General features: G+C 38.3%; 1 protein-coding gene across 4 annotated transcripts in view; it reads right to left on the minus strand.

Moving 5' to 3' along the window:
• Positions 1-21804, minus strand: part of ZNF521 (zinc finger protein 521) — a 283177-nt gene that overhangs the window by 108953 nt on the left and 152420 nt on the right. For 3 of the 4 annotated variants that reach the window (XM_037134112.2, XM_037134110.2, XM_053664355.1), the window contains one exon: positions 17086-17170. In XM_037134112.2, coding sequence (XP_036990007.1) covers positions 17086-17170 — 85 coding nt within the window. The remainder of the gene's footprint in view (positions 1-17085; positions 17171-21804) is intronic. The other variant, XM_037134111.2, reaches the window with a different exon arrangement.

Below are 21804 nucleotides of genomic sequence, written 5' to 3' on the forward strand. Positions count from 1 at the left end.
TTACTTTGTGACAAAAATTTAGAGCATGTTTTGGATCCCTCTGCCTAACATAAGAGCATATACATAATGTACAAAAATGTGAACGTGAAGATTGTCTTTCTTTATTATTCTTTTTCTGCCTAATAACACATTTTGGCATCTAATAAATTGTATCATTGGCTCAAAACCCATAAAAAAGCCAACTGTGATAAACATCATAAATTGTATTGTCAAGTGGCATATTGTTATGTCAGTGTTTTTTGCATGTTGCAATGAACATGAACCCTGCCTTACTCCCTGCACAATCTTCTTAAATGGATTCAGGTACAGACACCTACAGAAAGAATCTTCTAGAAATGTTGGGGTTTTCTGCTTCTCGTTTCTGACAAGAATTTGACACATCAGGATATGTCAGGGGCACATGCATTTTCATACACTGTAGGGTGTATGATTCTGTATTCTAAATACCATTCAGAACAAAGTTACTGTTTTTTAAAACTATTGACTCACTTTTTAAAAAGATACGAACATAACAACAACTTGCTGTTTTGCAGACCTCTGAACACTTCTGTTAGTACACAAAACCGTGTGTCACACTCACGTCTATTTACACTGAACTTACTTTTGTCATTTCATTGCCTATTTCCCACAATTTCCAGAAAAATTCTTTTCAAAGCAGTTTGATTTAAAAAGTAGAAAAAGATAACCAGGTTAAATCCTTAGTTACTGCTTTTAATGGAAATATAAAATTTTGTCTAAACTAAGGATAAGTTTTGTTGCCTGGAAAATACAATCAAGATCAGGCTTTGATGCAAAGATGGCAAAGTTATCACTAAGGACACCTTACGGGAACCTCCCGAATTGAGCAACCCCTACACTTGGGAAGAGACTCCTCGGGCACCACTGAAAGTGATGCAGAGAGTGTCAGGAGGTGCGAGCTTGTCTCTCTCTACAATGCATACCAGCATTGTATGTTGAGGCCAGTTGCTCAAGCCTCAGTTTCCTCATCTGTATAATGGCAATAATACTAACAATCTCGTATCACATCCCAGGCTACTCAAGTGCAATATTTAGTGCACTAAACATGTTTGCTCAAATTTTGGTTCTGAGCAAAAACAAAACCCAGACCTTCTGGAAATGGATTTCTCATGACTTGCACTTCTGCACATTATCAAGTGTCAGTATGGTAGCAATAAGGAGTAGGAATTAGGTTTGAGATAATGCCACACAGCAATATACAGTCCACTTGATGGGTGGTAGTGCTGGGTGTGTATCTGTGTGTGTATGTGTGTGTGTGAAATTTTAGAAAAATCATGTTTCATGTACAGAGCTGTCATGGAATTTTGAGTTTACAAGTTTGTTATTCTGAGCCATTTGATTAAATCTAACCACAGGAAACTCTTCCAAGTCCTAATGAAGCAGCAATTACATCTAAAAAGGGAGCCAAGCCAAAAAACACCCTTTTCCAATATCTCTTTTACAAACATCAGACTACAGTCTAAGCTCCGTGATTTTGCTTCATTTTTACCCCATCTCTCCTGGCTGCTGGGAACACATTCAACAAAAACAGAAGGCGGTGCACCAGTTAGTCCTTGGTCGGAAAGGCTGACACGCAGTACACGTCTGCACAAGACACGCGTGCGTGTGTGTACGCACGCATACACACGAAGAAACTTAAATCCACAAAAACAAAAATTTCCTTTAAAGAGAGGCCATTAAAAATTAGGAAACCATCCATAGTCACTGACAGAAAAATTGAATGCAACTTCAGAAATCAGCCATACAATTTAAGAACTTTGAAATGAAGGTACTTAAAATTTCAGTTTATAACATAACGTGAAAGTTCGAAAGACAGACTAGATAAAACAGCCTTTAAAGAAAGTTACATTTGCCTGTTCATTTAGAAGTAAACAAACCCATAAGACTTAGAAGATTGTTACATTTTTAAAAGACGCACATACTCGCACACAATTTTAACAAATGTATCATTACTAAGACCACTTAAATTTTTTCAATAATTAAAGTTAGTTATCAAAACAGCCTGGACACAGAATGCGCTTCATACTATTTCCAGGCTTTCGCATCACACTTGTCCCACGCGACAGTGACATCAGCAGAACGATGTGGCAATCCTATGATGCAGGAGACACAGACAAAATGTCAAAGGCAATTCTTCACATTTGGATCTCATTGCATCAAGTGCAAATAGTGAACTTACACATGAAAATGCAATTTGCTCCTTCTAAAGTGCACACTTTTATTTCTTGCAAAAGAACACATTCTTTTCCACTGCCTCAAGGTAAAAAGGATGGCATCTATCACGGCTGCGGGGACTGTCTGAAGGATTTAGAAACAATCTTTTCATAATGCTCCTTTCGACGAGGAAGTGGAGTTATGAGTTACTGAAAATTCATAAAGATTATTAAGTTTGCATCCTCACAGAAGACTCGCCACCACTGTATCTCTCCACTGTCAGCATCCCAGCCCAGAACCACTGAGAATATGTTTCTGGTTCAGGACACTCATCCGATGTGTGGCATTACTGTTCCGCTGCAGGAAAGAAAGGTTCTGTTCCATTCAAAACCCAGAACAAACAGCAACTAAAAAAACAAATTGCTTCCAGTGGAACAAGCTCACAATATCTACAATGAATTTGCTGTTCTATCAGTAATCCTTCGTGTAAGTAACTTTAACAGGTAAGTTTCTATTGCAGCGAGTCTACTCCACATTATCAACCTGTGCCCGTGCCTGCTGGGCTATATGAATGATTACCCTGTCCCTCAGTGCCCTCAGCGATGACCTACTGGGCACCCAACCCCTCCCAGCAAGGAAGCTTCCCAAACAACAGCAAGCTTTCCTGCTTGATGAATTCTGGCCTCACAGCTCATCTAAACTGAGCCTATGGGCTTCACGGTTTCCCTTCTTACTCTCTGCATAGGTCTATGGGAAGTTATGAAACATATTTTTCTAGTCCTCCCAGGATCAAGGCCAGGTTCACAATTTGACCCCAGAAACACAGCTGTCCTGCAAAGCCAGACAGCCTGATAGAACTGAGTATTAGTGCTCTCTGCCTGGCCTAACGCAAACTATAACACGCAGCGCGGAGCAATGTTACTTATGGGAAAAGACAAGCGATAGATTAGTGGGAGAAAAACAATGGAATTTAATCACATAAAACACCACAAGCATAGAGCTCCTTTTCAACAAGCTGCACACCGTAGGGAAAGGCGCAATATTCTTATGAAACTAAGCACTTACGATTTAAAATGGACTCTGGACACACCCAGAAATTCTTCTTCCCCTCATGTCAATATTCCCCCAGGGGATGATTTTACACAAACAGACAAAAATATCTATCTATGCCTCAGATGGAAGTCTTAGACGTGTGAGGCCTGATCCCAGGAACAGTGCAGGATCATGTGAAAGACTGTCACAGACTAATTAAGGACACTGCTGCCGAAAAAGGAAGGCTGACCCCGCAGTCTTATTTACACAATTTCCAGCCAGAGGGCTCTGAAGTGGAGCCCCAGTGGGGGCATTTCTATCCGAAACCCAAGGGCACCTGCATTAAGGCAACTGGTATAAATGAATCCCTTCGCTCAGTGACAGAAGAAAAGACACCAGTACTTCCATTATCGTGGTGCAGAATACATGTGCCGACCCTTTTGGACTCTGCATAAGAAGACCCAGTTACTTCTTATTTATTATGATTATTTGCACTTCACTGTGCATTCCATTAGAAGAAGGACATTTTGAGGCAAGGATGATAAGCTCTGTAGACAGAAGGTAGTGATTCAAAAATTGCAAAACTTCAGCTTTCAAAAATAGCCTAAGTGACCTCTTGCAGTACTCTGACCACTCTGCAGCAAGCAGGAGGCAACCCCTGTGAAGAGCGAATTCTGGCAAAGTTCTCTCTTCACAGATGATGCACAGCTTAAGCTATAATGAGTTTTTGGGTTACAAATGCTGAACGCATTAATATTCCTTGATGATAATTATCACAGTATAAGCACCTTTCCCAATGTGAGTAGCATAAAGCAACTGAAGCAGCATTTTTACTACATTTGAAACAAGCTGGAAAATGGGATTTTCTACTCCTGTAACCTGAGGTCAACATACATCAAGCACTGCATATTAACACACCTATGTGTGAACCCTGCACCACCTCCCTTCTCTTCTGCTTCACGTGCATTTACAGCTAGCTCCTTTATCCATCCCTCATCACAAAATTCTTGATGAGAGTGCATTTCTGATCAACATAATTTCAAAACAAAATGTATTTGCCCCATCCTATGAATTCTCTGTTTCTTCTTAGGAGAATGCAAATAGCAAGTAAGAGCAGTAAGCCGTGTTTCGCAGATGAGATGTGTCTCTGTGCAGTTGGAATGAACACTGTGGTCACTGGCTGCATATAAAACAGGATGAAAATTAGAAGCAAGCAAACAGGCTCCTGAAAGAACCAAACACATTACATATAAATCTGAACAAACTACGTGCCTTTATCTTTACACCTTCAAAACTGATAATACTGTTAAGCACTGAAAGGTTTAAATGCGCATTGTAACCCACCAACATGAGGTCAGCACTGTATTTACTGGCAACATTTTCACATAAGGTTCCTAGAAACCAATTTTCATTCCAGATTAAAAGAACAGTTATTGTTATTTAGATAATAACAATCAAATATTACAAGGAAGAAACCAATAAGGATCATCTGTTATGCATCACATTGGGGTGTGCAACGATGTCTACTATTCAGGTATTTGTCATTGCATACCCGAAACAGGTGCTCAAAGGGTTTAACCTACAATACCCCAATTTGCTGTGACGATATGCTCTAAATAGACTATACATTGATTTTCCCTCACCTCTTTTTCTTCCTTTCCCTCTGTTCAGTGAAAAAGAGAAAAATGTCTATTCTAAAGCTTAACTGATGTTAGGAAGGCTTAAAATAATGACAATATACTTTTAAAAACATGCTATAATGTCATTTTAGTACTCTATATAAATAATCCCAACAGCACTTTGACTTAACAGTGGCAAAATGAAAGCCAGTTTGGACCCTTAATCCAAAGAGTGTGAACCGATTAGTTGTTTTGCAGGTGTGAATCTGCTGCACTCGTCTGCACCACATTACCCCACACCTCATTGAGAAAAGATGCCCTGGTGCATCTGCTTCAAGTTCTCCACCATCATTTGTACTTCTGTGCTGCAAAAAATGTCTTCAAATCCCATTTGAATAGATAGCAGGGTTACGAGGGAACTTTTACTAAATATTTAAGAGCACCATCGGCTTCTTAAATACTATAATGCGAGAGCCATGAAAGCATGATATACAGTGCTTCCTTTTCTTTTTTTACCTTAATGCTGGTGCTCATTTTGAACACTCCCCAAGCCCATTCATCAGTAGAACTGATGCATTTTAAAAAGCCCTCATTTACTAGCAAATAAATGTGCGTAGAGAACCTTTTCAGTGTAAAAATGCCTGGAAATCTATTTGGTTTTACTGTGCAAAATTTGCTTTACTCTGGCTAGAAAAAAGACCTTGCAAAACATTTAAAAGGTCATTTTGAAATAGTATTCAAAAGCTAAAGGTACACAGTTTCAAGTAAAAGAAAGTAAGGTGTATTTTTGGTTCACGGGAATATACACACGCCAAAACAAGACAACAGAGTTACAGACAAACGATAAGCTACAGACATTTCTCAAATCGGGAAATAGTATCTCAAATACATATCACATAACGAGATCAACCACTACGACTGTTGTTTTTGACCATCACATTGTTGGCCAGTGACTTCATTTGCAACTACGTATGATTGCTTTTTAAAAATAATAGCTTGAGGTAACTTTGCATATACTATGTTAAGATACTTTTAACTAAAACAATTTTATTTTGAAGTCAGAAAAATTTTAGCCTATTCCAGTGGGCAAAAAGTAGAGATTCTCTCTGGAAAGATTTTTCTATTCTCAGAGAGATATACTATGGTCTAATTTAAAGAAATCCCCCTTTTCCGTGGAGGCCTGCAGAGTGAGCATTTACCCTGTAAACACTGTGCCAGTGATTATCTGTCCTCTCAGTTCTCAGTGGAGACTCTTGCTTTTGAAAATGTCTTGTGGTGACTTGCTAAATTCAGGCTATTTCAATTAGTATTACTGCACATTAAAAATTAATTGCATTACTGAGTGGATTAAGGTTTAAATTTCAATTCTACAGTACATGCACTAGAAATGACAGCTAAAAATCAATGTTCTTTGGCCCATCGTCGGAAGTGTGTATGGTCAGATAGCACAGGACTGGCGTCACCGGCCAAGCAGTTTTAAAAGACTTGATAGTTCAGTTGAAGGTGTGTCAGCTCTAATTCCAGATTTTAGTTTGAATGCTGCACCATAGCCCAGGCTAAGAAGAGGAAAGAGAACAACAGCTGCACCAACCACTTGGAAAACAAATGGACACAGGTGCTAAAATTGTAATACAAAAGGATTAACAGTCTTGCAAAATTCACATATAATTATCCCTCCATTAACCCTTGTTCTTAACTCTGTTCAGTGAGAACGTGAGGTCTCTGCCTTAAACTCGCACTATTTTTTATTAGTTATTGGGTGACAGAAGTTGATTTGGGACAGGAAATTGGCTATTTTGTTAGGAGAAATTACTAATATATACAATATGCATAATGACTTTATGTTTTAATGAAACCTAAGAAGATATTGAAAATACAAATCTTTTCCTTAAACAGTAATCCCATCGAAGTCCCTTCTGTAAATTACCAGACCTTTTGGGGAAGGGACAAAAACCAGTTGAACAGCCCGAGTATAATTCCTAGCATCTACATGAAACATTTGAGGAGAAATCAGTCTACTTTTATTCACAATAAATTTGCTCTTTTCAGAAGATAAAGAGAAGCAACTTTAGACATGAAGTGGACAGAGTAGAATAGCATCAGTAAAGACCCACAGAACCACCAGGATATCTGGGCTAGGAAATGAACGGTGACTGGCGTGTGCCTAAGAGAAAACAATGATGCCTGCAAGGTCCTCAAGATCCCCTCTGTGCTGGAAGTGGCCAACAGCAAGTTCAGCAGCAGGAGAGTAAAGGAGATGGGAAGTGATAATAACAATAAAAAGAATAATCTGGTGCAAATGGGCCCCAAGGTGTAGTAGTCGTCCCCGTGCAACAATCGCCCTTCGCTGCAATTTACTGACGTGGCTTCATTACAACACAGCGCAGCATATAACAGGGTAATGGACAAAGTGCACGCGTGGTTTGAGGCGGCATGTGCTACCCTCGCAGCCACCGCCAGGGGAGCCCAGTCAGATGGCTCAAAACTAACATTACCTGCAAAAATGTATTACACAAAGAAACGCAACACGAATACAGCATGGTGATGAATTGGGGGGGAGGAGGATAAAAGGTAGCAGAGAAAAGTGTGTTTCCTTCACGAAATAGTAAAGGCACCTCAAATTATGTGAGTTAAAGCGCCCTCTGAAGAGGTAACAACTTGTGGCTTTGTTCAAAGGACAGATAAAGAAAACGATGTTTCCTGTTTGAGAAATACAGACTGGCTCTTGGATTCTTATTCTTCTTTTCCATAAAGTGAGCTGAATGGTTTGAGGTGAACTGGAACACTGCACATTCAGGTTACAATTATTTAAAAGAGAAAATGATTAATTTTCAGATTCTTGCCTGCTGTAGCCGGAGGTCTTACTGTTCAGTCAGTGCCTGGAAGATGGTGAAGCACTGTGTTAAGGGGAAAAAAGAGATTCTTTCTTCACCAAGGATCATTGAGTATGTCATTGGTTAATTCTTGCTCTATGCTCCTCATTAGCATTACTCTCAAGTTTCTGGTTATCATATCCGAAATATTAAGACATAATAACTACGAAGGTGCAGATAATTGGATATTAACCAGAACATACTTGACTGGGCAGGAGGTAGGGCCCTGCTTAAACTAATCCTGAAATATATTAATCACCAATTAATGAAAGTGTTTCAAATTCATTTTCTATTACAGAACACCTCCGAGTAGCTGAGCTTTTTCTAACGAAATGACTTGGAATAACAAGCTAGAAATAAGGAATGTGGGCCCTGGCTGGGGAGCTCAGTTGGTTAGGGTGTCATCCTACTACACCAAGGTCGTGGGTTCGATCCCAAGTCAAGGCACATATAAGAATCAACCAATGAATGCATCAGTAAGCAGGACAACAAATTGATGTTTCTTTCTCTTTTTCTTTCTCTCTTCCTCTCCCCCACCCCACCCTCCCCCTTTGTCTTTCTCTCAAATCAATAAATTTTAAAAAATTTTAAAGAGATAAGGAACACGGCCATCTGATGATGTCTTGAATTAATTCTGTACAGCCTGTTCTCAGGTAATCACGAAAGTATAGTTAAAGCCTTGATTACTATTTTACAAAGTCTGAAGGAAGAACAGGGTACACTTTCCAATATTCAGTGGTCTTGCTTTCAATTCTAAATCTATCCCTTTAAACAGCAAAGCCATGAAGTAACTATTTCACCAGAGCACATTTCACCATAATATCGCAGGAGATTTTCAGCCTAGACATTTAGACTCCCAGCGTAACAACAGATACACTCTTCCGATACGAAACCAAACGGGAGGTGGAGAAGTCCGACGACAACATGCTTTGTACATAGTGAACAGTAAGTAGTAAGAAGTTGGCGAATACATTAAGGGATAAAAACACTGAAAAGACACCACTGAAGACAAGAAAAAGGAAAGCTGGAAAAGGAAGATGCAGAGAAGAAAGTCACATGTCCGTGTAGCCCGCGTGGCCGACAGACTGTCTGACACACACAGATCTTTCATTCGTTTGGTTGTAAAAACCCCTTCTAAGCTCCTGAGAAAAACTTTTGGGCATATTCACTGAATTAGAGAAACTGCTATGAAAATGCTGTTCGTCTCAAAGGAAAAAAATAAAATTTCTAACTATACTATTCTCACAAAGAGATTCTAGTATCTTTTAATACTTAAAAAGTGTATGTCCCCAATACTCAGGAAAAGACTTGCATTTTTATGTCTGAGGAAACAAATTGTCTCGATTAATACAACGTAAGCAAGAGATTAAAATGACACCGCCTCTCTATTTTCCTGCTTTTGGTCGCCTAATCTGATGAAAATAAGAAAAGTCCTGTTATCTCAGATCTGTTTTTTTATACACTTGTTTGTTGATTTTAATTTTAATAATTCTTAAATAAGCACTCACGGCAGATGAACTAAGATATGCAGGCAAGCAGGCCCTTTTATCAACAATTTTGCCACAGAAATACACAAACATTTCAATGGCTCTTCATTAGCAAACAAATCAACAAGTGATATTTTAATGCATGACTTTATTCCGTCTCTGTGGGGACCGCAGTTGAGAGTGTGATGTACAGTACAGAGAAAGGAGTCATCAGCCACAACGTCCCAGGGCTCCCTCCACTGAGGACTTCGCAGCCTCCGCTTAAAGAGTGCATTTAATTGACTGATAGACAGTAGCTTCTTTGTTCACAGAAGACAGCGAAGTAATGGCAGCTTGAAAATCGTACCATCTACAGGGTCTCCTGAGACTAGTAACAGGGGGATATGTGTCAGGAATAAATAAATAATCTAATTATTAAGCCACTTCCTGTCAAGTTAACTCCAATTTGTTGGCTTTTGAAGGCAACAAAACGAGGCATTTTTCCTCATTATGCTTCTCTTTTTATACCACTGGTAATCACAGGCGGATTAAAGGGTGCCTGATTGGTTTTTTTGTCAAGGAACTGAGAAGCAGCCAACAGTACAGAAAAACAGAGTTGGGGTTAGAAGAAATTTCATGCTTGTCTCCTTTCCAGCTCCCTAACAGCCCACACGGCTGCCCCATACAGAGCCGCCAGCTGTACAGCAAATGTGTACCCCTCCAACTGAGGCCTACCGGGCCACAGGCGCCATCCTGAGAGCTGTGAGATACCTTGCAATCTTGGCAGGTAGCTACTGCTGTCATAGGCATAATTCTAAAGGTGACCTATGAAACCCCATCAGCTCACCAAATGCAACAATACGAGCAGCTGAAGTTCGACACCCATTCTCCATATTGGCTCCCTTCCCTTTGTTTACTGCTATTAATGGCCCTGAAACTAGGAAATAACCTATGGAAATAGGTCATGAGAGACCTTTTCTCTGTTTGTGTGTGAACTGATCCTGTAAAAAAGCGGATCCCGATGCACATGTGTATATGGATGTGTGCGTGCAGGAATCTGTATTTTTATCTATTGCTGATGACTTTTTTGTCCTCGGTTCAGAAATGATTTCCAAACTTCAGTCAGAAAGATATATCCACAGTTGACAATAAACATATCAAACAGTGACTAAAAAAACAGATACACTCATGGCACATTCTACAGCAAGTCAAAGGTGAGGACAAAATGAGAGCCAGGGGCCCCACCCTCGCGTCTCAGCCAGTCACACGGAATCGTCCACCTGGCACGGACTTTCCTCCCTGTGTCTCTGTATGGAGCCCAGGAAGGAAGGCTGGCACCAGGCGTTTGCTCCGGTGCCACATCCTTCTGAGGCCCCCGTACGGGCGGTGTGCTCTCAAATGTAACCAGAAACTGCATCTTCAGTCTGACTCTGGGCTCGGTCAGCACCCTCCGTCTCACAGAAATCAACATCACAAGAAACGTGTAAGACGCTATGTTAGGGGCTTGTAAATGAGAAACTCCACTCGCTGCCAGTATTTTTTATTCCTGTGAATCAAAGCCGTTAGATGCAGGCTAAGATACAAAACAAGGATAAACATTCTGATTTGTCTTTTAGTAGCTTAACACTGACATAAAGAGATAGGCTCAAACATTTTCTTTAAACGCTGTTTAAGAAATAAGACTCCAAATAAGCAAAAGGAGCTCTTGCAAATGGTCTTATTCCAAAAAAGATGATTTTTTTTAAATGAAGTTTTTCTTTTTCTTTTATTTTAAATGGTCTTTGTCCTTAGGAAGGCTGAGCAGAGAGGAGCAGTGGGAAGATCCCGGGGCCTCGCTCTGCACTCGGAGAGCAATGTAGCTGTGTTCTAGCTATGCCTCTGTATGTCCTTTCTGAACGCATCTTGAATTTTCGTTAAATTGCACAGATAATTAAACCCTCTTCATATTTACAGTCTGCTTCATTGGTACCATGAATTCTGTTTTCAGTTACTGTCTGCAAATTCCCTCTCTGAACAATTTCATACTAAGCAATAACACTTCATTTTACATAAGTTTTATCTGATGTCCCCATACAGAGCTGCCAGCTGTACAGCAAATGTGCGGTTCTCAAACTGAGGCCTACCGGGCCCCTGGCTCCATCCTGAGATCTATAAGGCACCTTGCTGTCATTGGCAAGCTTTCCCTGCTATCCCTGTGACCATCACTCCACACTGCACACAACTTAAAATCATCTGATTATTAGAATTTGTGGCCCACACTCCATTTTACCCTTTATTTAATCTATCCCCAGATCACACATTTGTTTAAATGTTTTGGCTGGTTTACAAATCATGCAGCCATCTGCACAGTAGGTGTGACACCATTTTTTTAGACAAAAGTTACGTTACAAACAAAGATAAAGTCATTTGAAATGCTTTGGTGTTTTGTTATTCTGCCTGGTTCACTTGGACCAACTCTAAGAAATAAATAGAATTATCTGTGTAAATCGATGAACATCTCTGAAAAACAACACCCAGCAGAACACCGAGCTTGCTCCATTACCTACGTTAATATCGTGACAGCTGAGGAGAGATGACCTGGCCCACTTCTCATCTCTCCTGTACAGATGGCTATTAAAGAGAAAGTATCCCTTTTGTATGGTCCATGTAGAAACCCTTTATGGGCTTTTCAAATAAGCCAGCATTGCTCACATGAGGGTAGCTTTCTGTTACCATTAAACTGCCCAGATTTCATCTTTTTAAATCCAGCTCTTGATGAAATAAGCCAGTATTTCATCATATTTAACACCAAATGCTTGTTTCTTAATTCCATGAATTTTATAAGCAATCAAATAAAGATGACTGACCCCCCCCCCCACAATTCAGTAGTGTTCTCATTTAGAATTAATGTAAAGTCCGAAGAACCTAATGACTTTGAGCTTGTTAGGATAGTGCAGGTATATACATATATACACACCCATACATATATGCATTATTGTAGACTCATTTCTATCCTTTTTTTGAATAGCCAATGAATACTGAGAGTTTAAAGGGCAACACGGTCCTCTATCTTCTTATGCAGAGATCCATACCTTTAGATATTTTCCCTTAAGACATATAAAATCCAAAACCACTATAGACCTGAAATATTGCTTTTAGTCTATGCTAAAGCAAGAGCACTCAAGCTGAAATGTTTCAGAGGTGATACTGAATGTCACAAAACTATAATGAAGATTAGTCACACAGCACACTATCCACTAAAGAAATGGAAGGAAAAGAATGCCATTTGTGACCTTAGGCATCAAGCAAATTGCAGCGTGTATAAATGTCACTTGCCACAAAAAACCGACTAAAATTCACCACACGGCACAAAACTGATGAATGCATTCTTTTCATCTTGGCATTAGTGATACATATCATGTATAACATAGCACACAGGGCACATAGTGAGAGGTACCATGTGTAACATAACACACACGGCACACATCTTCTCACGTGCACTGAAGAAGACTTGAATCTTTTCACAGTCTTTTAAAATTTAAACTATCTATAAAACATTGAGTATTAGAAATCTGAATAAAAATAGTCAATATCTTCACATCGGTGTTTTCATATTTGCTGTCATTTATTGTCCTAAATTCTAGTTTTGCTTTTCTAAGAGATAAATATATTCGCTTCTCCCAAATGCCCTAAGCATTACCCTGGGTCCATCTGGGACACGTTTATTGGTGGCTATTTCTGGATTTCCCTATTTTTTTTTCACAACAGAAACTACTCTGCCACTTTAGATACAACTGGGCTCTTTTTCATCAGATGAAAAATAGAAACATATAAGACATTAAGTAATAATTGCTAAGTCAGTTTTTAAAGATAATTCTGAGGCAAAAGGTTTGTAGCCATCCCCTTCATATTCTCCATCCAAGAACTGTCCAAGGGAGGCCTGCAGATGGCCACAGCTATGCCCGACCACTTGTCCTCCCAAGTCCATGACTGCAGCAATCGGTTCCAAGGGTAATGGCATTTCTCCCCTTTGATCACTTCTTTGTCGAGCTGACTGGCCTTCGATGGGGAGTGTACTGCTGGTTGTCTACCACCAGCCGCTTGCAATTTGCTCACTGTGTTTCATGAGACAGTTGTTTGTGGCTGTTTGGAACACATGCGTCTCTTTGGGGATTTATGCGCTGGTTGCAATGCCAACCTCTGTAGTGATCAAAATTTCTTTCTAACTAAAATAGATAATTAGAGACTGGTAATTATTGGTCAAGAATTATCAGAGTGAAAAAATTAAGCTCCTCATAAATAGTTCTTGGCAATGTCATCTCTTTATATTATCGCATGCCTAACAGCCCTTTATTCTGAGCACTTACAAATTTACTCTACTGCTGTTGAGCCTCATAATTTTATATGAGGCAATCCCTTTGCTGGGTTAAACACATTTAAATTCTCTGGTTTCATCTCTATCTGTGCTAAAGCATAGCAAATAATAATAACAACAAAAGCCTCAAAGAAGAAAATAACAATAAATATTTACTATGCTGATAGAAAAAGATGGGTGAATAATGAATCAAAGGACATAATACACAAAAGCTTCTTTCTGTATTCTCAGGTCAAAAGCCGACATAAACTACGTAGATGGAACAAAGGAAGACAAGGAAAATTTTCTCATCTGCTCAGATTTTGAAAGAGGGAAGCCTTTTCCCCAGGAAGGCTGTGAACATGTTTTGTAGCTCGTGTGTGTGTGTGTGTGTGTGTGTGTGTGTAAAGAAGGAAAGAAGCCCCTAAATAGTCACTTGTCTAATTTCTCACTGAAACTGTGTCAAAATGTGGTGAAGAGTGAGGTTTTCTCTTTTTCCTTAATAGACGTAAGCCAAATCCCTGATGCATTTTTGTTGAGTAATTATTCCTGCAACTCGCACTCTGTGTCCACACCTAGCTGCAAAGCGTCACTTCAGCGGAGCGTGTCCACTGTGGACTGGGTAGAAACATTGATGGTTTTCCTTTCACAAGCATCCCAACAGCCTAAGACCTGCACATCCAGGAAGAAATGAGAAGGCTGGCTGACACTGAAATTGCACTAAAGCATCTGTGCTACACCTGATCTTACCCATGGACACAGACAACAATATGGGGATTGACTGTGGAAGTAGGGGGCAGGCTGGGTAGAGGGGGGGAAATGGGACAACTGTAATGGCATAAACGATAAAACATCTTAAAAATGTGTGCTACACAGAAGCTAATGCAAATGAGTTGGTTAGAGAAGAGATTAAAGTTACACCTCTTTGAGTCATATGCAGACTTAGCTTTCCATCAAATGACATAATCCTTCCTTCGGACTGATTGAAATGTAAAACAAAATCTGTAAAAATACCATATACCCTCTCAACAAAAAGAGTAAGAGGATTTCAGATAGCCTCTAATCCCTCTTCCCTGCTAAATATCCAGTTGAGATTATTTTTCGATTAGACAAAAAGCATACACAGATACACAACCTAAAAATACCTACCCTCAATGGAGGCATTTTAGCCAAAAAAAAATAATGCTGCCTGCCTCATCTGAAAGACTAATATCACGCTGGGATTTTAAAAAAGGATATCTTAGCCTTTGTGGCATCCTTCCATTCCACAATCTCTCTCTGTCTCTCTCTCTGTAGATATTAACAACACTAAAGAGTTGAAGGACCTGGATGCATGGTCACAGATAGAACAATTAAATGGATGCTATTCATTTGTTTAGGCCTTAAGTGCAAGAGAGTTACATATTTTATTATTAAAAATAGCATGAATATGAAATAACTAGGGCTTCTGTGAAAAGGAGTGAATTTGCTTCTCTGATAGAAGGTGAATTTTTAAACGCTCACATCCCAAGAGGAACTGAGTGCCGTATTAATCCACCATAAGGTGGAAGGGAAATGCCTTGGGAAAGCACTAACGATGCAAGAAATTTATGAGAAATACAAAGGGGAGGTTATAAAGCAATTTTAAAAGAAGGACCAGTACAAACCAATGAATGTTATGGACAAATGATACTAAAACCGGAAAATCAAAAAGTCCTCTCATGCCCAACATTCAACTCAGATTCTACATATGCACAAAAACATTAATATTGAGGCAAAAAAATATATTCGATTGGTCCATCTGGGTCTTGGGATAAATAATAAATCCAGAACCCAACGTAAGTTTATATTAAATACAACTAATCAGAAGCATGAACCACAAAGTTTCACTACATTTTCCACAAGCTTCAAAGAAATGTTTTCATTAAAACAGATGTAAAACTGTAGCAGAGGAGTGGAATTATGAATGACTGCCACCAGTAAATAACAAATTCTGCTAAATAAATAAAGAGATGGAAAATATTAACATTTATCCTTCGGCAAGAAGAATTCAATTTTTAAACCTATTCCTTACCCTCCCCCTCAAAAATAGTTTTAAAAGTTTATGTATTTTTAATGCAAAATAGAAGGAAACAGCAAAAAAAAACCCCACATTATTTGAAAATCTCAGACTGCCACCTTTTAAACACTCAGTAAAGTTGTCAATGTTATTCTGTCACATTTAAGAATATGCTGTTTAATGTATAAGAAAATCACTAATAATATGAGTACTTAAATTTAGAAAACACAAAGATAACAGATCAATATTTTAGCTGTTATGTGTACATTCAATTTTGCACAATTACGCACTTAGTCTTTTGCAAGCAATAACCCTCCTGGAGACCCGTCATTTGAGAACTATAAAGCAAGACCTATCAAAAAACTATGAATCAATTTCCCAACATGCTTTTGAATTTATCCTTATTAATATCTACGAAATCCTGAGAAATTTTGTTAGAGTCGATTTTAGTGATCATTAGCGAGTATTGCAGCAACCCTTCCCCTGCATGTGCCTAGAATGCTGCTAGTTAGTGTATAATAAAACCGTTTACCCCAAAACAAGTTCAGGATCTAAAATGTTGTCTTTTCTTCCCTGGCTTAGAGTTTGGCAACAGAGAGCATGAGGTTAATTAGACTTTTTAATACCATATGACAGTTATTTATGATATTACAAAATACCACGAAGTGAGCATGAGATTAAAAAGTTCTTGTAGTATAAAAACACGAATGAGTAACAAAAATAGTATAAAGAAATAGCAATTGTCATTTTACTGGTAGAAAAAGATCTGCTTGATAAAGCTTAATTGGCTGGTAAAACTCTTAGTGTTATTACTAAGTGCTTATCAAATTAGAAAACATAGGGAGTAACCCCAGAGGAATTAAGGGATAATGGGACATTATGAATAAGAGAAAAAAATGATTCTTTTAGCCCTAGCCCATGTGCTTAATACAAACACTGGCCTAGAGTGACTTCAGAGATCTCTACCCAAACCACCTATAAGATCTATGTAAAATTAGGTGGGAAATAAAAAATGACAACTGAATTCTTTACATGATCTTTTTAATCATGATTATTTCCAGGCTGTTGAAACCATGCCTATAAAACTAGTTTACGACAATTTAAGTTATTTATGCTTCCCTACCACAAAAACTCACCACTTAGATTTTGATACAAAGATGCTTAAGCAACACACAACAGTCCCATTACCATAATAACTTCTGAAATTAAAACCTGTCTAAAACTCCATGGAAAGCTAACATCCAGTTCATTAACCATTCCTGTTAGTTTTCAATAACGCAAAAATGATTAGAAGTTTAATTTGTTAATCACCTGTGTTTTGACTGGAGTAGATACACAATCCTCAGCAGAAGTCTAAACTAGCCCTTGCAGAAAATGAAATGCGGCAATGCCTTATCAGGCCTAATAATAGTAATAAAAAAATCAATCATGCTTAGGTAAGACATTGATGGTTGAACAATTAATTCACCTTTAACGCTGTTTAATTATATAGGCACCGATGTACACAAGTAGGGGAAAATCCATCCATAGGAAGGTTTAGAGTGTCACTCACCGATCATGTGATTTGCAACATGAACCTGAATATCCCATTCATTGTAGAAAACCATCTGACACTTGATGCACTGATAGGTCTTCTTCTGAGAAAACAAGTACAAACAGAATTACTTAGACACGTGCACTTTATACTGCTTTGTTTTTTTTTTTAAACAACCCTACTCACAGCTCTATGTGGAGATGCTGGTCTTACACATGCTGCTTCCCACCCACTGTGGGGCTGCGTGGGCCCAAGTTCCACAAGCTCCTTGGGAAGGCAGGCCTTGTGGCTCAGTCTCTACACACTGTTCTTAAACTTACAAACACTTGGAAGAAATGAGGCACATAATTATGCCATAGTATATTTTTAAAGATTCCTAAACACAAAAACGGAAGGTAGTATTTTTATGAAAATCTGTAACCCGTGGCTGCTAAGTTTCAGAAACCAATGTCTTTGAAGGTCAGACTTGCATTCTGACCAACATAACTGCGGTGTGTTGCTTCTAGAGATTCCTACGTAAAATAGCCAATAAATTAAGATTCATGGAATCTAGCCAGGAGATTTAGAGATTTTAATTTCTAGCTGAAGCCCAAAATCTAGATGATATTTCAGAAACTGCTAAGTGCTAGCATTTAAATACGTATTTTCTCCTGCAAGGAAATCATATAATTTCATATCATATTGAACAGTCCAACACCATTTATCATTTTACACAATAGTCCTGTGAAGTGAGTAGAGCAGGATTTACTATAAATTCTGGTATCATAAATAAAGAAACTGAGGCCCAAGGAAGTAGAAGGACTTGCCTGACATCACAGTGCCCTACAGCTGGGAAGAGAAACAAGCTCTCTTCACTCTAAATGCTGGCCGGGCTCTAAAATAAAGCAGCTTTATGGTTTTACATCTGTGTTATCGCGTCCCCCATACGAATCCATACATATCAGATGAACCCAGTCAAGGGCTGGTTACAATTTCCAGAATACAGTTACATAAATTTCTTTATGATGAAACTTGACATTGACAATTAAAACCATCTTAGAGAATAAAATAAACCATTACGAAATAATCCATTTGTAAAATTCCCCAAACGTGAGAGAGAGACAATTGTAAAATCACTTCAATGACCACTTGTTAAGGCAATCTTGTAGAATTATCATTTCATCGCGCTCACATAACATTGTTTTACTAACAGTAGCAACAGGGAATAGCAATCTGTAAACTGCAATTAAGTTGAAAGAACTCAACAAAATCAAAGTTAAGCACAAAAATGTAGTGTCGTCTCATTAGTGATTAAAACCATAAATGCCATTTAATGTAAATTTTCTTAATTATTGTCATTTAACATAATGTTTGCTCCTGCAGCAGAAAAGGGTATTCCTTGTAAAGCACAGATGTATAGGCATACTTCTGATGGAAGCTTTCTAAATAATCTAATGGGCTTTGTACACCAGGCACATTGTGCACTGAGCGTGCTGCCTCTAAATCTAACGGGGACTTGAAAAACCCTGATGATCACTGAGGAAGATTTACCGCGCAGAGCTGTTTACAAGATGCTTTTGATGGTGACATACAGAGCAACATGTGTTGCGTAAATAACATCTATTCCTTCTTTAACAATATTTCCCTTTAGAACTAGTTAGAAAATATTTCTTACTCCCAGATGGCCTCCATTACGTATTGTTTATTAGCATACTTCCAGCATTATTCCTGATATGTGACCTTGCTGAAAAACAAAGAGACATAAACTTAATGGCTAGTCTTTTCTCTTGTTAGCACAGTAAAACATACAGCACGTCGAAAACTGTCTCCAAAAATGATGACTGATGAATATGTTGGCGTAATATACTAGGGCTTTTTTTCCTGGCCTAATAATAAAGAATAAAAGTCACTTGACAAACCAAAATAATAAAACACTAGCACTTACCACTACCTTCAAAATGAACCGACACATTTGAAAATCTACGCACACATTTTCTTTTATCATTGAAAGAAAATGCTTCTGTCACTTCTAATCATTCAAATACTAGACAGTATTTCAAATGTTACTTTTTCTTCTCTTTTTAACAAAGTCATATTCTTATCTGAAAGCTCCTACACTGGGGGCTAGATGAAGTGAGAATTTGACGTGATCCAAAACAGTGCACCATGATCTTAAAACACTGTAGCTTGAACCTCACCTCACAGCATCTCACATTTCCCAAATACAAAACAATGATGTGCAAACTGGGATGCGTTATGGTTTTCGTTTTAAATCATGACATAAAATTCAATTTTACCCTCGATTTTTAAAAAAGTTTAAATGAACTTTTAAGCATCCTTTATTGTAATTATAGACTTTTAGGGAAACATTTTGGGACCCCTGCCCACTTGTATACCAACTTTCAATAAAGTGATTACAACCTCTGCACAGAGCTGGCCTGGGGGAGTTTTTTCCCTTGGAGGTGAACCCACTCCAGCTGTGTACAGCTGAGTTTATGAAGAAGTGCTCCCTAATTCTAGGATTAAACCTGCCCTCCTGCTACTTTCACCAATTGGCTTTAACTCTATACTATGGAGCTATAAAAAACAGGTCGAATCCCGTATCTAATATGACAGTGACATTAACCCCTTTCCAGACTGGAAATAGAAGTATGGTGTCGGAAACACTTGAAAGAACTTTCGCCATCCTGGTCATCTTCTTCCAGGTGGACCCATTAACAAATAGAACCAGGAGTTAATAAGCACAGTATTCCAGGGGAGACCCGACCCTTGCAGGAACTGCCACTTCCCTTAGGACAAGTACTTCCATTTAGATAGAAGACAACAACAACAAAAAAGTCAAGTGAGATCATTTCTTTTAAAAGCAGACAAAAGTAGAAACAGAACTTCCATTGTTTGGGCCCCAGATTGGCCTTTATCAACGCTTAAATTGTCAATTGACTTGAAATGCTAATTTGGTACAATTTTTAAAAGAGACTTTTTCATTAGCCTTTTTTAATGTGCTACTTGGGAGTGGGGTTGTCATTTCCTGATTGTTCTCTTTTGTTTTCTGATACTGATAGATGTAATTATCAAGGATACAACTTTTTCCTAGCACCTCATTATTTTTGATTGATTTTGAGAACAATTTAAATGTGCCTTTTTGACATTCTTGTTTTCAGTTATACTCTGGCTAAAGGTACTCAGAGTCTTTCAGAAAAGAGCATCTCATAAATTAAAAAAAATGATTAGGATCTTTAATAATGTATACTTAAAAGAAAAACATTATTCTGACTAATCCCCACCTCCCTCCACTCAATCTATATTCCATTAGGGCTCAGGCTGCACATTTTGCCTCAACAAATTAAAAAAATAATAATACTTTGTACTTGTAAATTGCTTTTTAGAAGAAAAAAACAAAACACTGAGTATAAAAAAAATCAATGAATCCATAGTAATCCTCAAAACCAGAAAGAGAAAAAAATCTCAGTTGCCACTATTGGAAGTGACTATTACATGAATTTCTTGTTCTAAAAAATTGGTGATTAAAGGAAGAGAAGCGTCAAGCTCTATAGGAGAAAGTGTAGCATTTGACATATGCCCATTTGATGAAGGGAAGCTTTTCTTTATTGAACACTGTCAGAAGAAGGGATGACAGAATTAGAAATTCACCATTTGCAAAAGCCAAATAAAATGATCCAGGATAATCATTAATGGACACTAAAACTGTTAGAACAGAGGTCGTTCTGAGAGACTCAATTTTCATCCTTTGAGAACTGCAAATAGATGTATTTTTACACTATATTTCTCGGGTAGTAATCGTGGTGACCAGACTATTTGGCTTACTCTTACTAATAATGGAGCAACCTGACATTATGTGTCTCAAAACGCAATGCAATATGGAGTATTCTCGCACAAAATGTATGCCTGAAACTAATCAAGCCTTTTCAGGACAAGAAGTATTAGAGGAATACATATTACTTGGAGACAGAAAGAACTACACAAATTGAGAATGTTCTTCGACACTTACCAAGAATATTCTTGGCCCGTTATCTTAAAAAAGTCAATGTCATGGAAGGGGGAGAGAAATTGGAATGTTCTCAAATGGAAAACACTGAAAAGACTTAACTAATAAATGTGTGTATGTGTATAAAGTGTGATCTTAATCTGGAGAGAAAACAGCTATAAAAAGATTTTTTGGGAAATTTGAATATCGGCTAGTTATTAGGTCATAGGTGGCAAACACAAGGCCTTCCACTTTATTTTATCCGCCCGGCTCCTTGTTTCTACCCAGTGGCAGCGCCAAGCTCCTTGCCCCTAGTTAAGGAGCAGTTACATGTATACAGTCCTGAAATTACCTTCGGCCCTCTGAAGGCAACTGCGAGGCTGATGTGGCCCTGGTGAAAATGAGTTTGATGCCCCTGTATTAGGTGATATTGGGAAATACTGTGTTGGATTTAATAATGGTACTGTGGTTATGTGGGCAGGCATCCTTTTTGTTAGGAGATGCATTCTGAATATTTAGGGGTAAAATGTCATGATGTTTGTAATTGACTTTGAAGAGATCCACAAAAAAAGTGGCCACCTATAGATAACGTAAACATGGCTAAATGTTAACAATTATTAAATCTAAGTATAAGCTTGAACATTTTCAAAATTAAAAGTGGGAACAAATGGATAATTCATAATACTTACATTTGGTGGTTTTTTTAAACATTTAACCTAACTTGTTATAACCCCATCCTTTCTGTTCATGTTACACTCCCTCACTGGTGTGCA

This window comes from Artibeus jamaicensis, unplaced genomic scaffold (assembly GCF_021234435.1).
Source record: "Artibeus jamaicensis isolate MK-2021 breed Jamaican fruit bat unplaced genomic scaffold, CSHL_Jam_final contig_354, whole genome shotgun sequence".
Taxonomy (NCBI): domain Eukaryota; kingdom Metazoa; phylum Chordata; class Mammalia; order Chiroptera; family Phyllostomidae; genus Artibeus; species Artibeus jamaicensis.